General features: G+C 46.3%; 1 protein-coding gene across 1 annotated transcript in view; it reads left to right on the top strand.

The window, feature by feature from the left end:
* Positions 1-4,727: 4,727 nt before the first annotated feature.
* The window catches only part of LOC130096210 (cholesterol 24-hydroxylase-like), a 76,777-nt gene continuing 65,747 nt past the window's right edge, over positions 4,728-15,757 (top strand). Inside the window, exons 1-2 of the mRNA XM_056262894.1 lie at positions 4,728-4,909; positions 5,037-5,114. Coding sequence (XP_056118869.1) covers positions 4,776-4,909; positions 5,037-5,114 — 212 coding nt within the window. The 5' untranslated portion in view covers positions 4,728-4,775. The remainder of the gene's footprint in view (positions 4,910-5,036; positions 5,115-15,757) is intronic.

The raw sequence follows: 15,757 nt of genomic DNA on the forward strand, positions 1-15,757 counted from the left end.
CCAAAGAGCATCCCTTGTGCTTCAGTCAATGTCATTTGGTTATTTGGTTACCCTAGAAATAGTATAGAATTATATTATTCATCTTAATTCATATGTAAAATTATGATTTGTTTTAACATGAACATTTAATCCTAATAGATTTTGAACCCCACATATTCAGTGTGGTCTCAGACCTTTGGACCCCACTGTTTTTACGTCGATATAAGTGCCATCCAATGTAAAATCTGGGTCCTGAAGCAAAATGGGCTAAGAACCTCTGCTCTAGACTTATGGGTGAATGGGCACAATTTAACTGCCAACTCAGGGGAAGTCTTTCCATAACAATCAGTGTTCATTTAGTTCTTCAATAGTGTCAGAATTTCAGAAAAGGGAATGAGCCGGCAAATGTAAAGAGAATATTATAATGTGATACTTAATATGATGCTTATGTACCGTGTTGCTGTTGTTTTTGGAAACTATTGCAGGGGAACTACTTAATACTTCCTGAAATATTATTCTTAAGAGTATGCAGACTGAATATGCACATGCTACGGCTGGCACTTTATTTAACATTTATTGAAATGTATATTTGCGTGATGTTATCCGTGTTTCTGGTGTTGCTGTTGTGAAGAGATTTCTTCCTGGTCATTGATGGCAAGAATAGCCTATTTCTGTGTTGGCATGTGTTGTACAGTATTTATTGTATTTTTATCGCACGTTTGCTGACGCTTTGAACTGATCATTCATTCAGGTGGTACACTACCCAGAATCTTCCAAGACAGACTGACCTATAAAGGGAAATCATGTTCTCAAACACCTCTTTGAAACGAGTCGATGTTCGCTGTTCATTATTATGTGTACTTGCAAGTTGCAAATTCTATTAAAAAAAATACAAAGATGAGTTTGGAAAAAACTCTTGCTTGTTTCTTTGAATAAAATGCAGACGTCAGTGTTCATTTAGGTTTGGATTATGAATGAATCTTCACATCTGGACTAACTTATGCGAAGCACTAACACTCTGTGGAGAACTTTTTGGCACTACCAAACAAATACCTGTCATCCATTTATCTGAAGAACCATCAACAATAGATCAGTTAGAGACTCGGGGCTCATGTTTTTGATTACTCTATTTTTCCATTTGCTTTTAACTAGACACATCGAGCAAATGGAAACTCATCTCCCCGGGGCTATCTGCTCCCCCCCCCCCCCCCCCCCCAAAATCTGTTTTCAGTTAGAAGATCCTAGTTGTTATTTGAGTGATGAGCGGGGTTGTGTGCCATTCAGAGTTGAACTGAGAATTACTGAATTTGAATTGGATTTAAATTGGAGTGGCAAACTACGGTGGCCGAGAGAGCTCAACGCGCTGCAACTGAAGAAAACACATGCAAATACAAAAAAACACATGCAAATAAAATAAAACGCATGCAAATAGAAAAAAACGCGTGCAAATAAAAAAAACACCCGCAAATTAAGAAAACATCTTCATCAGTTTCACAACACACGTGTGCTCCAAATACTCACAACACCACCAAATACAAACGCGCTGCAAAAGCTCACAACACAAATACAGAAAACGCGCTGCAAATAACACAGAGCACAACGGAAATGTTTCCAGAGGAACCAAATAAGTGACGAACCCGGCTGGGACGTGCGTGCTGGCAGTGGCATAGATATCCATAAATCTATGCGTGCTGGTGCTTACAGCTTAAAATTATACTTTATTTATTTATTTTTGCAAAACATACAGAGATTACATTTTTTTTATGACATACAACTTGTATACAATGTACAAAATGTATTAACAATGTGTTCAATGTCATCAGAATACAAATGAGAAAAGAATGAGCTGGAAACTAAAATAAATAAATAAAAAAGATAAAGAAGAAAATCATGAAGGAAAGATATTTATCTATACATCAGTTACACTGTACAAATTGTTTCATGTTATTACATTTTCATAAAGAAAAGTTTCGTAAGAAATGTTAGGTAATGTAGGGTCCAAAATTTTAAAGTTGAGACACACAGATATAACGCATATTTTAAAAGCTTTTTTGTAAACTAAAAATAAAAATGTATTTGCATCCGTTATGTTGACAGCATTATATTTCTGTGGTAAGAACAGCTCTTCAGCTGATGGACGCTGTGCTGCGTTGTCATGGGAACATCCCAGGTGAAAATAATAAGGAAATTAATTTCAATTTCAATTTTATTAATGGATAGCCCCTTGAGATGCAACATCTCATTTTCAAGAGTGTCCATACATATAGACATAAAACTATATGTATGGACGCATAGATTTATGGATATCTATTCCAGCACGTCCCAGCCGGGTTCGTCACTTATTTGGTTCCTCTGGAAACATTTCCGTTGTGCTCTGTGTTATTTGCAGCGCGTTTTCTGTATTTGTGTTGTGAGCTTTTGCAGCACGTTTGTATTTGGTGGTGTTGTGAGTATTTGGAGCACACGTGTGTTGTGAAACTGATGAAGATGTTTTCTTAATTTGCGGGTGTTTTTTTTTATTTGCACGCGTTTTTTTCTATTTGCATGCGTTTTATTTTATTTGCATGTGTTTTTTTGTATTTGCATGTGTTTTTTTGTATTTGCATGTGTTTTCTTCAGTTGCAGCGCGTTGAGCTCTCTCGGCCACCGTAGCAAACACAATGTAAAATTGTAATTTGAATTTGACAACATAAATACATATGCAGAAGATGTAAATAATCAACCGTGTCGTCGCATCCAGTGTTATCCGTACACAATGACACAAGGACTTGTCATTCTGATGGCAACAAAGCGACTGAGAAAAACTGGAAAAATAAACAAGCAAGCCCAGCCCAGCTGAGAAAAAGTAATGCAAAAGTAACATAATGTATTACTTTCCATAAAAAGTAACTAAGCAACGCAAATAGTTACCTATTTAGGGAGTAACACAAGTGTGGGGGAAAGTTAGGTTTAAAAGTAATGTACTACACTATTTTCGCCCAGCCCTGGATCATAGATAGATAGATAGATAGATAGATAGATAGATAGATAGATAGATAGATAGATAGATAGATAGATAGATAGATAGATAGATAGATAGATAGATAGATAGAGATAGATAGATAGATGCTGTTTTGCATGTTGTCATGTCTGTCAGTATGTTCTTAGGCCGGGATTAGGGGGTCAAAGAGCAAGGTAACAAAAATCCGTAGGATTAAGACTGCAGAGAAATCTCAAGGATCTTGTTCTTCTATACAGATCTTAGAAATCCATTGACTTATGCAATCATTTGCAAATGGGTCACCACCATAAGATATTATACCGGAGGTCTGCTACAACATTACAACAACTTAAAATGTCGTCTGTAGGAAAAGGTTTGTAAAAGTTTCAGGATGAAAACATAAAATAATGTACATAAATGTCCATTTTTCGAAAGGCCACTCTCAAAATCCAACAGTATTTTACCATTACCATTGTGAATGCTGGCATAAAGCAACACAATGACAAAGTAACAAATGGCTGCACATCAGAAGTGCGGGCTCTCTCCTGCCAGGACTGATGTCTGCAGTGCTGTTTGCTCTCACAGGGCCACAGGGATCTAAAACACACTCTGTCTGTGTGTCCGTGGAGCGCCTTCAGTACTCCTGTGCAGTCTGCCACCCACCGAGACCACAGATGGAAGCGATACAAGCCACACATGCTATAAACCCCATTATAGCATTCAACCGCTTTTTTTCAATTTACTGGTTGTTTGAAGACTGAGAACTGTGGTGATCCTTTCCGTGTTCAACTCATTGGAGGGCATCTGTGGTGTAGGGTCAATTGAGCCAAAAATTTAAAACCAGTTCATTAGAGCTTTCATTTCATACCCAGTATACATTATAGCCTTTTGATTCTGATAATTGCTGCTGAAGACGTACAATTTTATTTAAATGACTCATGATTAGGCTTTAGGTCAAAAATCTCATTACACAAATGTTTTCTTGAGCAGTGGTTTTGAAATCTAATTTTAAACACCTAGCTCATACCTTAGCTAGGTCTTGATAGGTTTTGATAAAGCCATACTGTCTTATTTGATACACAAATTAAGGTCTCTAAATTATCAACATGATCAAAACATTTCTGAAGCTGTTAGCTACGCAATCTATCAGAAGCCTTCTGACGTCGGATTGATAGTTTATCATTTTTAACAGGTACAAAGCCTTATGCCTTCAGGTTGTGGTACATTTTATAATATAGCTTTTTAGTATTTCAAGATGAACACTTACTGGACTGAACCTTGAGCCATACGTATCCATGTGTTATTTTTTAGTCAAGTCAAGTATCAAACATAACATATCACTTTGAGCTTTTTGAGGAATGTTTACATTATCTGTTTTGTCCCCCACAATAAAGAGCTCTGAGTCTGATCATAAAACTATGCATTTTCATCTTACATAGCCTATCATAGGCTACTTATCTCATTGATTTACATTTCCAGCATCAGAACTTCATCTTTTTGGCCTTAAGTGTGTGTGTGTGTGTGTGTGTGTGTGTGTGTGTGTGTGTGTGTGTGTGTGTGCGTGCGTGCGTGTGTGTGTGTGTGTGCGTGTGTGTGTGTGTGCGTGCGTGCGTGTGCGCGCGCGCTTGTGTGTGTAAGAAGCTGGACAGACATTGTTTTTCCTCTGGAATGTAGGAATGTAAGAAGGCTAGTACTGCCCTCTGTGGTCTACAATCGTTCAGAACAAGTTCCAGAGACCCGGAAATCGTTTGATATTTGACAGCAGCAGTAAGGCTGGCAGACGCACATTACACACTGAGCTACTGTCTGAACCATCATGATCTCAGAATGGGTCTCATTTATTATGTTTTACCTGCTCGCTGCTGTTTTCAGTGCATTTCTTGCATATTGTCTGTATGTAAGACATGTTCATCAGAAATATGATCACATACCTGGACCTCCAAGAGACAAGTAAGAAACTTTATGAATGTGTTCATATATGTTTTGTACAACTATAAACGGTATTGCAGTAAGTCAGTATTTGTCGGTATATGATCAAAGCTGAGATAAATTAACATGAAAACTGATATTCGGACAGTTTTCTGCTGGGGCATTTACCGTCTTTCAGAAGATCGACGAAATCGCAAAGTATTATACACGACCTTCTTCTTCAATGGTAAGATCAAAACTCATGTAGGCTATAAACACAGATTATTTGCAAATTTTTTTGCCTGAGTAATATCTTGTTGTTTTGACCTTGCACCTACAAAACGTCAATTGTTTCGTAATATCACATAGGTAGTGACATTGCATATCTCTCTCTCTCTCTCTCTCTCTCTCTCTCTCTCTCTCTCTCTCTCTCTCTCTCTCTCTCTCTCTCTCTGTGTGTGCGTGCGTGCGTGCGTGTGTGTGTGTGTGTGTGTGTGTGTGTGTGTGTTTTGTACTGTTTGATATTTGTACTCTAAAAAGTCAAATGATTTAATGTAATTTATATTTTCAGAAGTACACTTCTGAACGTTATTGAAATATAGATACATATTAAGCCATCTTCTGGCATGTAAGCTTCTGAGAAACTGCTGGAAAATAATAGTTTTATGCTTTCATCTTCTGACATTTTTTTTTTTTTTTTTTGTCAGCACTTCATCAATATACATTTACTAAAATAGGGTAACACTTTACTTGAAGGGGTGTGCATAAGACTGACATGACACCTTCATAATCATGACTGAGGACACATGTCATGAATATGAAGGAGGGTTTATGCATGTTTATGACAACTGTCATTAAGTGTCATTCGCTCAATTATGACATTTTTAATGCAAATATGACATTGTTTGAGATGTCTTTTTCATGACAACTTGACATAAACCAATACATCATAACCTGTCATTGTCTTGGCCATGACAGCTTGACATTACTAAGATAACACAACCTGTCATAAATATGTCATAAACATGACATGGCAGGTTAATTATCAAACTAAAGAAGCCACTTAGCTTTATGGGTTAATATTACATAAAACTGTCAGGTGGTTGTTTTTAACATTATAACATTCTAATGACAAATTCAATTTGTACCACTGTAGTTGAGGTCAAGAAAAATATTCATGACACAGTTATAATGGCCTCATGACAGCCAATGTCAAAACCAACCACATGACAGTTTAATGTAATGTTAACCCATTAACTAAGTGGTTTCTTAAGTTTGATAATTATTCTGCTATGTGATGGTTATGACATATTTATGACAGGTTATGATGTATTGGTTTATTTCAAGGTGTCATAACAAAGACATCTCAAACAATGTCATATTTGGATTAAAAATGTCATTGAGCAAATGACACGTAATGACAGTTGTCATAAACATGCATAAACCCTCCTTCATATTCATGAGATGTCTCCTGTCATGATTATGAAGGTGTCATGTCAGTCTTATGCACTGTAAAAAATTAAATCGTAAAAAAAGGGTCAAATGACTGGCAGCTACGGCTGCCAAACAAAAACCGTAAAAATAAAGTAAAATATCCTAATTTAAATTGAGTGCAAAAAACTTTTCCAAACTTTGTCCTTAAATGTTTTACAGAAAAACGCTGTTATTTTACAGTTATTTCCTGAATTATTTTGATCAAACACCTTCACTGTGAAAAAAAAGGTCAAATGACTGTCAGCAATGGCTGCCATACAAAAACCATAAAATGAATGTAAAATATCCTAATGTAAATAATAAATACTATTGCAGAAATCGATACTCGGTTACTAACGTAACCTCGGTTCTCTCTAGAGAGGGAACGAGTATTGCGTAAGTTTAGCTTACGCTACGGGAAAGATTCATCTTCTCGAGATATTGAAGCCAAAAAATTATCCTTAATTTTGTATTCATTGTCAACGCAGTGCAGCAGCTAGCAGACCTAGAGCAGGCCATCTCGCGTGCTCATTAGCTGCCCTGCGGGCAACTGCTGCAGCCTACCAGTGAGCCCGGCATGACGTCACGCCCAATGAAGGGCGCCCGCGCCTTCATAGCGTCACAGCCCGCCAGAATGGGCGTGGCTTAGCGTATAAAAGTAGGGGCTGTAGGCTGACTTCCCTGGTTTTTCGTCGACTGAAGCAAAATCGCTCGTGGCGCGAGCACGGCCGGTTACGCAATACTCGTTCCCTCTCTAGAGAGAACCGAGGTTACGTTAGTAACCGAGTATCGTTCTCTTACGAGAGGTTCTCTCGTATTTTGTAAGTTTAGCTTACGCTAAGGGAACACTTTGTCAATGCCGTGCGCGCCAAGCATCCACCATGAGACCCTGAACTTTCAGGGGAACCCCATAAGTGGAAAAAATAAGGTGGCCAGCCACGCGGGCCACCACTCGTACATAAGCACACATAGGGAATACAGAGCAGCGCGCCGGTCTGTATAGGCACATGGCACATACCCTACTAGTGCAGCTCAACCAGGAGAGCTGAGTCACGTGAGAGTGATCTGAGCAGGGATATCTGGGCAGAATACACATCTCCTTCAAACTGACAAAAGCTTAGCCTGCAAGGCAGGAACTTCTAGGTTATAAAACCTGACAAAGGTAGACGGGGAGCTCCAGCCCGCCAATACACATATGTCATGGATAGAAATCCCACTGGACCACGCCCACGACGAGGCCACGCCTCTCGTGGAATGAGCCCTGATGCCCAGAGGGCATTGCAGACCTTTTGACGCGTAAGCAGTTGCTATAGCGTCCACTATCCATCTGGACAGGCTCTGTTTCGAGGAGGCGAGACCCTTGGTGCGCCCACCAAACGAAACAAAAAGCTGTTCTGAACGCCTGAAGGAGGCGGAGCGCGTAATGTAAAATCTCAGCGCCCCGACAGGGCAGAGTAGATTCACATCACTTTCGCTGTCGGATGCTGGCAGAGCTGACAGCGAAATAACTTGCGCTCTGAATGGAGTGCCCATCACTTTAGGAACATAGCAATGTCTAGGTCTGAGGATGACTTTAGAGTCATTCGGCCCGAACTCAAGACACGACGCGCTGACAGACAGCGCGTGCAGGTCCCCCACATGTTTTACTGACGACAGTGCAGTCAGAAAGACGGTTTTCAGTGATAGATATTTCAACCCCACGGAGTCTAGTGGTTCAAATGGAAAGGCTTTCAGGGCCTCGAGGACCAAAGAAAGATCCCACATAGGAAGCGACGGGGGGCGCGGCGGGTTCATCCTTCTAGCTCCTCTAAGGAAGCAGATGACCAACTCATGTCTTCCCAGTGACTGGCCGTGCGTCGATTCTGCGAACGCTGCCACGGCCGCCACGTATACTTTGAGCGTGGATGCGGACCTCCCCTTATCCAACAGCTCTTGTAGGAAAGTGAGCAGATGCACCACCCCGCATGTCTGTGGGTCCAGACCTCTGTCGGTGCACCATCCGGAGAACACCGACCATTTAGACGCGTAGAGCCTTCTCGTGGAAGGAGCCCTAGACTGCGTGATCGTGTTCATCACTCCTTCTGGCAGGGCAATGAGTACCCGTTGATCAACCATGCGTGCAGAGACCAGCGCTCTGGATGGGGATGCCAGATCGTGCCGCGAGCCTGAGAGAGGAGATCTGTCCTCACCGGAATAGGCCACGGAGCTGTGTGTGACAGCCGTGCTAGTTTCGGGCGGGAACCAAGTCTGATTCTCCCAACGCGGGGCTATGAGGAGCACCGAGTGGGGCGTTTCCCTGATTCTCTTGATCACCTGTGGTAACAGAGAGACCGGAGGGAAAGCGTATAGCGGGAGGCTGGGCCAAACCTGGGCCAGCGCGTCCTCGTCCTTCGAGAAGAACGTCGGGCATTGAGCGTTGTCTTTTGACGCAAATAGGTCGACTTCCGCTCTGCCGAATAGGCGCCACAGTTTCTGGACCGTTTGGGGGTGCAGGGACCATTCCCCTGGGGGAACATTGTCCCTGGACAGTTTGTCTGGGCCATCGTTCAAATAGCCAGGCACATGCGCCGCCCTCAGCGAGCGCAGGTGCATCTGAGACCAAATGAGAGGGCGTTCCGTCAGATTGCAGAGATTTCTGGATCTGATACCGCCCTGACGGTTTACATAGGATACCACAGACATGTTGTCCGAGCGGACAAGAACATGTTGGTCCTGTATGAACGGGAGGAAGCGCTTCAGCGCGTTCTCGACCGCTATCATTTCCAGACATTTTATGTGAAAACCCTTCTCTTGGTCTGACCACTGGCCGTAGACCGGTCTGCCCTCGAACAGCGCGCCCCAACCCGAGTTGGATGCGTCTGTCGAAATGACTTTTCGATAAGAGATGGTTCCCATCATCACTCCCTGCTGGTACCAGTGGGCCACTAACCAGGGCTGCAGAGCCGCTATGCAGGTCTGAGTCACTCTGATTTTCTGGCCGCCAGAAACCCAAGCTCGGCGGGACGCGCGAGCATTCAACCAGCGTTGGAGCGGGCGCATGCGCAGTAGGCCCAGCTGAAGCACCGCTGCAGCTGATGCCATACAGCCCAACATCCTTTTAAATGTTTTCAAAGGGAGAAAGCTGCCCTTCTGGAAAGATGCGGCTAGGTGGCGAACACGGCGCGCGCGCTGTGTCGATAAACGAGCCGTCATGGTCACCGAGTCCAGTTCTATTCCTAAAAAGGAAATTGACTGGCTGGGCAGTAATGAGCTCTTGGTCCAGTTGACCGTGAGACCCAAGCTCTCCAGGTGACTGAGAAGCACTGTTCTGTGAGATAGCAGCTCTGTCTCTGACTGTGCCAAAATCAGCCGTCCAGATAGTTCATTATTCGCAGCCCCTGACTTCTCAGGGGGGCAAGCGCCGCGTCCATGCACTTCATAAATGTACGGGGTGCTAGAGACAGGCCGAGCGGCAGGACGGTGTATTGATATACCTGACCGTCGAAGGCGAATCTCAAAAAATTGCCTGTGACGGGGTATTATCTGAATCTGAAAATAGGCATCCTTCAGATCTAGAGAAATAAACCAGTCCCTCGGGCGAACGTGCGCGAGGATTTTCCTGGTCGTAAGCATTTTGAACGGTCTTTGCGCAAGCACTTTGTTCAAATGTCTCAGATCTAGGATAGGTCTGAAGGCTCCGTCCTTCTTGGGTACGAGAAAATATCGGCTGTAAAAGCCTGAATCGCTCAGAGAAGGCGGTACCTCTTCTATAGCCCCTTTGCACAGCAGCTTCGCTATTTCTGCGTGAAGTAGGTGTGCTACTTCCGCATTCACTATCGTCGCTGTCCGGGCTCGAAAGCGCGGGGGACGGCGAATGAATTGAAGTGTATAGCCCTGCTTTATTGTGCTCAGCACCCATTCTGAAATCCCTGGGATAGTTTCCCACGCAGCTATGTGAGCCGCTAGGGGGCGAATGGCCTCCGTGTTCAGATCGCCGCCATTTGCGGGCTTGTGAGACTGAACCGGAGCCGAAAGCGGGGCGCGCGCACTCTCGGTTCTGGGCAATGGCTGCTCGCTGAAAACCGAAACCGGCTGATTTATGTGAGATGTCCCAATCATAAGGGATGGGGAACCTTTTCTTCTCACTTTTTGGCGCGGGCACGAGACTTACAAGTGTATTTGACGCCCTGATCGAAATGGATGGGGAGCGTCTTATTAATGCCCTGCGTTTTGTGATAACACTTAAACGCGCGGGCGGCGCCCGGGGGGAGGTTTGTGTTAGTAAGCGTGAACGCTCTCTGGCGGGCACGAGACATTCATAACCTGCTTTCTTGATCTTGTAACAGAGCGGGCAGATAGTGGCCACAGACCTGTGGACACATTACTTACATTCAACACTCGAGCGGCTTTTCTGCGCTTTATGAGAGTGTGCTCTGTGAGTGACACGAGATTTGAAGTGCTTGTGTGTAGGGGTGAACACTGGGGCATGGGCACTTTCACTACACTTAAAACACCGACGGCGTGAGCCGGACCAGACATAATACTCTTTTTAAGATTTCTCTGGGTCGCCGTGAAAACGGCGTTTGTGTGCAGGCGAGAGGGTGAACAAACCGGCTCGTTGGCTGCTAAATGAACCACTGCAGTAGCCTGTTTGAAGGGGACTGACAGGGAAATAAACGGGAAATAAACTTTGACGGCGGTCTGGCCGCAGCGGGACACGCGCGTCTTTTCTCTCTCTTTGTTAGGAGGGCTTCGCGTGCTCAGGCTTCAGCGTGATCTTTTGCCGAGGCCCTCTGTGGGGCGGCGGTCTGTGACGGCTGTCTGAGCGCGACCTAGAGCGGCCGCCCTGACGTCGCTGCGAAGGCTGAGGCTGTGCTGGACGCTGGGCGCTAGCTCGCACAGGAGGCTGGCTTTGTTTCTCGCGAGAGCGGCCTGTAGCGGAGCTCGAGCGTTGCAGCAGGAAGAGGTTCATGGCCTGCGTGGTCTTCTGTACCTCAGAAAAACGGTCAACGATCCCGTTTACCGCTGGGCCGAAGAGACCAGTGGGGGAGAGCGGCGCGTTCAGGAAGGTGGCTAGCTCAGTTTCCCTCATATCCGCGAGCGTCAACCAGAGGTGCCTCTCTGTTACAGTCAACGCGGCCATGGCTCGCCATCTCGGGGAGGGCGGGCAAAGGTGCGCTGCGACCGCCTCTTCCACAGGGGGAATCGCCGTGTACCCTTTCTTGGCGGCGCCGTCCACTTAGGAGAGCGACGCGGAGGCCTGGGACTGAAGTCTCGAGGAGAATGGTGCATTCCATGACTTCGTCAGCTCCGTGTGAAGTTCCGGCAGGAATGGAGCGGGCCTGCTCGCTTAAACTTGCACGGCGGCGACTTTGAAGGAAACAGCCGTCGAGCCTGTTCGGCGCGGGTTCCTTCGGCAGCGACCACTCGAGCCCGAGACGGTCGACAGCCTGCGCTAGCAGGCGCATCAGTTCCGCGTCAGCTCCAGCGCGGGAACGGCTGGATTCCTGGAATCGACGAGGAGGCGGAGTGAAGCGACCATTCCTCGCTCTCTGATGCCAGAATGGAGCAGCAGTCTCTCGTGGCGTGTCCCTCGGCCTCATCCTCAGATGCGACAGCAGTGAGGCTCGTGAGCGGCAGCTGCGCGTCGGTGAGGGGAGGCGGGGAAGGCGAAAGCGAGGCTCGAGGGAGGTTCTCCGGCGAGCGCGTCGCTGTGGCCACGGGTTCCGGCTGTCTCAGGGAACAGCGCTTCTTCCTGTGCGGTCCCACAGAGGGCGGAGTGACTGCTTCGGGGTTGAAGGCTTCGAGTCGAGCCCACAGGGTCGACAGCGGAAGCGCATCACAGAGCTCGCAGCCCCCGGACGCGAGGGCGAGCTCTGCATGTTCCAGGCCCAGGCAGAGAGCGCAGATCACATGGCGGTCTCCGACGCTGAGCGGGGCCCTACACGAGCCGCAGGAAGTGCGAGGCATCTTTAAAAAGACACTCGCGCTCTTTTAGGAATAGGTTTGCAAAGGTAAAAAGGATACGTCGCCGGATAGCGTAGCTCGCACGGATGGCTGAAGGTGGCGAAGACGGCCGGCTTCCTCAGCGCTGTCCTAAGCTGGCTGTTCGCTGTTCGACCGCGGCGGTGGCTTCTCTCTGATCCAGCGATGCGGAGAGCTCGCTGAAGAGACGAAAAATCAGGGAAGTCAGCCTACAGCCCCTACTTTTATACGCTAAGCCACGCCCATTCTGGCGGGCTGTGACGCTATGAAGGCGCGGGCGCCCTTCATTGGGCGTGATGTCACGCCGGGTTCACTGGTAGGCTGCAGCAGTTGCCGCAGGGCAGCCAATGAGCACGCGAGATGGCCTGCTCTAGGTCTGCTAGCTGCTGCACTGCGTTGACAATGAATACAAAATTAAGGATAATTTTTTGGCTTCAATATCTCGAGAAGATGAATCTTTCCCGTAGCGTAAGCTAAACTTACGCAATACGAGAGAACCTCTCGTAAGAGAACTTCATTAAGCTTTTTAACAGAAACACAGTTATTTCATATATATATATATTTACTGAATTTTAACTAAAAAACATATTCACTGTAAAAAGTAAATATCTTGCTATAAACTACATGCATGATTTACTGTGATTATACGTCATCAGCAACATTAGTTTTTTCTCTGGCTGCTTTAACCGTGTGTCTCTAATACATATTTGTTATTGTAGGAAACTGAGAGAAACTCAGATCAGATGATGTTGGTCACTTATTAGTGATAATAATCATCAAGCCGATTGGTATGACTTATTAATGACTGATTAAGTTGTAAAATAGTAATTGTTAATTTAGAATTCCAGTATTGCTATAGAAGATCCTGCAATGCTGTGATATTAAGATTTTATGAAGTCATTATGCAGAAAATGTTTTGACAGGATCATACAGACTCACTCAGACATCAAGAATTAGCATATGAATCTCAACAATGGTGACAATGAAATAAATTCTGACCTATTATAAAGTCACTGTAACAAAGTTCGTCTTTATGGAGGAAGAAGGAGACAGGGTCGGCGAGACTGGGACTCGTACGTTTTTATTTTTCAACAAAAATAATAAATCGTGCGCACACAGCGCATTCACCGTAGTCCTACTACAGCAACACAATATTTCCAATAACAACTCTTCCCACGCTGGTTCAGCTTCAACATCCTCCACAGCTTTAGATAATCTCCTTCCACGCTGCTTTCAGCTGTCCCAGTTTTCACACTGTTCACGCACGAGTCGCCAGTCCTCCTCTCTCGCTTCATTCTCTCACTTTGTGTTTTTTATCCGTCTCCCCACGCCAATCACTGCAATCAGACACAGGTGTTTATCATTTGCACTTGACCCACTTACTCACCGCCGCGCCCTCTGACTTGTCTCTCACTACAGACGGCGCTAAAACCACGCCCCCCTCATCACATACCCCCACCGCCCGACTCAGGCCGGGGAACCGTCCGGCCTGCAGCCCCCCCCCCCCCCCCTCCTCCTGGAGAGGAAGTCGGCCACAGCCATCTGCGTCCCCGGCCTGTGGACCACCTGAAATTTAAACGGTTGTAAAGCCAGATACCAACGGGTGATCCGCGCGTTGGTATCTTTCATGCGGTGGAGCCATTGAAGGGGAGCGTGGTCCGAACACAGGGTGAACTCTCGGCCCAGGAGGTAGTATCGGAGGGTGAGGACAGCCCAACGGATGGCCAAACACTCCTTTTCTATGGTGCTGTACATCGTCTCTCTCTTGGAAAGCTTCCGACTGATGTACAGCACCGGCCGTTCCTCCCCCTCCACCTCCTGGGACAGGACCGCGCCCAAACCCCTGTCCGAGCCATCCGTCTGTAGGACAAAAGGGAGAGAAAAGTCAGGAGCATGCAAAAGCGGTCCGCCGCACAGAGCAGCCTTTATGTTGGTAAAAGCCTGCTGGCACTGCTCCGTCCACTGAACCGTATCTGGAGCACCCTTTTTAGTTAGATCAGTCAGCGGGCTAGCGAGGTCCGAATAATTGGGAACAAACCGTCTATAGTATCCCGCTAGCCCCAGGAACTGTCTAACCTCCTTTTTGGTCTTAGGACTCGGACAGGTCGCAACCGCAGCAGTCTTATCAATTTGGGGACGCACCTGTCCATGTCCTAAGTGGAAGCCCAGATACCTTACTTCAACCCGCCCAATTGCACACTTCTTCGGGTTGGCTGTGAGCCCAGCTCTTCTCAGCGTTTTCAGAACAGCACGCAGATACTGCATATGACGCTGCCAATCATTACTATAAATAATGATGTCATCTAAATAAGCAGCGGCATATGCAGCATGCGGCCGGAGAATTCGGTCCATTAAACGCTGAAAAGTCGCCGGTGCCCCAAACAACCCGAACGGAAGTGTGACAAATTGGTGCAATCCGAACGGCGTGGTAAAAGCTGTTTTTTCTTTCGATATTGGAGATAAGGGGATCTGCCAATAACCTTTTGTTAAGTCCAGCGTCGAATAAAAGCGAGCAGAACCAAGCCGATCAAGCAACTCGTCAATCCTGGGCATTGGATAGGCATCAAACTTAGACACCGCGTTCACCTTCCTATAATCCACACAGAACCGAATCGAACCGTCAGGTTTGGGTACCAAAACGATCGGGCTCGCCCAGTCACTGTTGGACTCTTCTATGACCCCCATGTCCAGCATTGTCTCTAATTCGGCCTGAACGGTTTTCTTTTTGTGTTCAGGTAAACGATACGGGCGGCAACGTACCACGACCCCCGGATCTGTCTCAACGTGGTGCTGAATGAGGTTCGTTCGACCAGGCAGGGGCGAGAACACATCGGCAAATTCTGCCTGTAAGGTTGTGATGTCAGCGAGCTGCGAGGGCGAGAGGTGATCACCAGAGGGAGCCAGAGCGAATGACTGGGATTTGACATTCGCTTCTGGCCCGAGATCCTCCTCTCCAGTCACCACCGTCGCCAGCATCACTGCTTCAGCCTCAACCCATTTTTTAAGCAGGTTGAGGTGGTAAATCTGACGTCCCCCACCCCGATCCGATCGAATTACCTCATAGTTGAGATCACCAACTCGCCGTGTGACCTCAAAAGGCCCTTGCCACTTTGCGAGTAATTTCGAGCTAGACGTGGGAAGTAATACAAGTACTTTATCTCCCGGTGCGAATTGACGAAGTTTAGTCCCCCTATCGTATAGCTGTCTGTGTCTGTCCTGGGCCTGTAACAAATTCTCCAAAGAGAGCCGCCCCAATGTGTGGAGTTTTGTTCTCAGGTCCAGGACATACTGAATTTCGTTCTTACTAGCGGACGGTCCGTCCTCCCAAACCTCCCTCAGTACATCCAACACCCCACGGGGCTGGCGACCGAAAAGAAGTTCGAAGGGGGAAAACCCCGTGGAGGCTTGGGGGACCTCGCGCACAGCAAACAGAAGGGGTTCCAACCATTTATC

The sequence above is a fragment of the Rhinichthys klamathensis genome, unplaced genomic scaffold, assembly GCF_029890125.1.
Source record: "Rhinichthys klamathensis goyatoka isolate OS25496 unplaced genomic scaffold, OSU_Roscu_1.1 h1tg000196l_1, whole genome shotgun sequence".
NCBI classification, from domain to species: domain Eukaryota; kingdom Metazoa; phylum Chordata; class Actinopteri; order Cypriniformes; family Leuciscidae; genus Rhinichthys; species Rhinichthys klamathensis.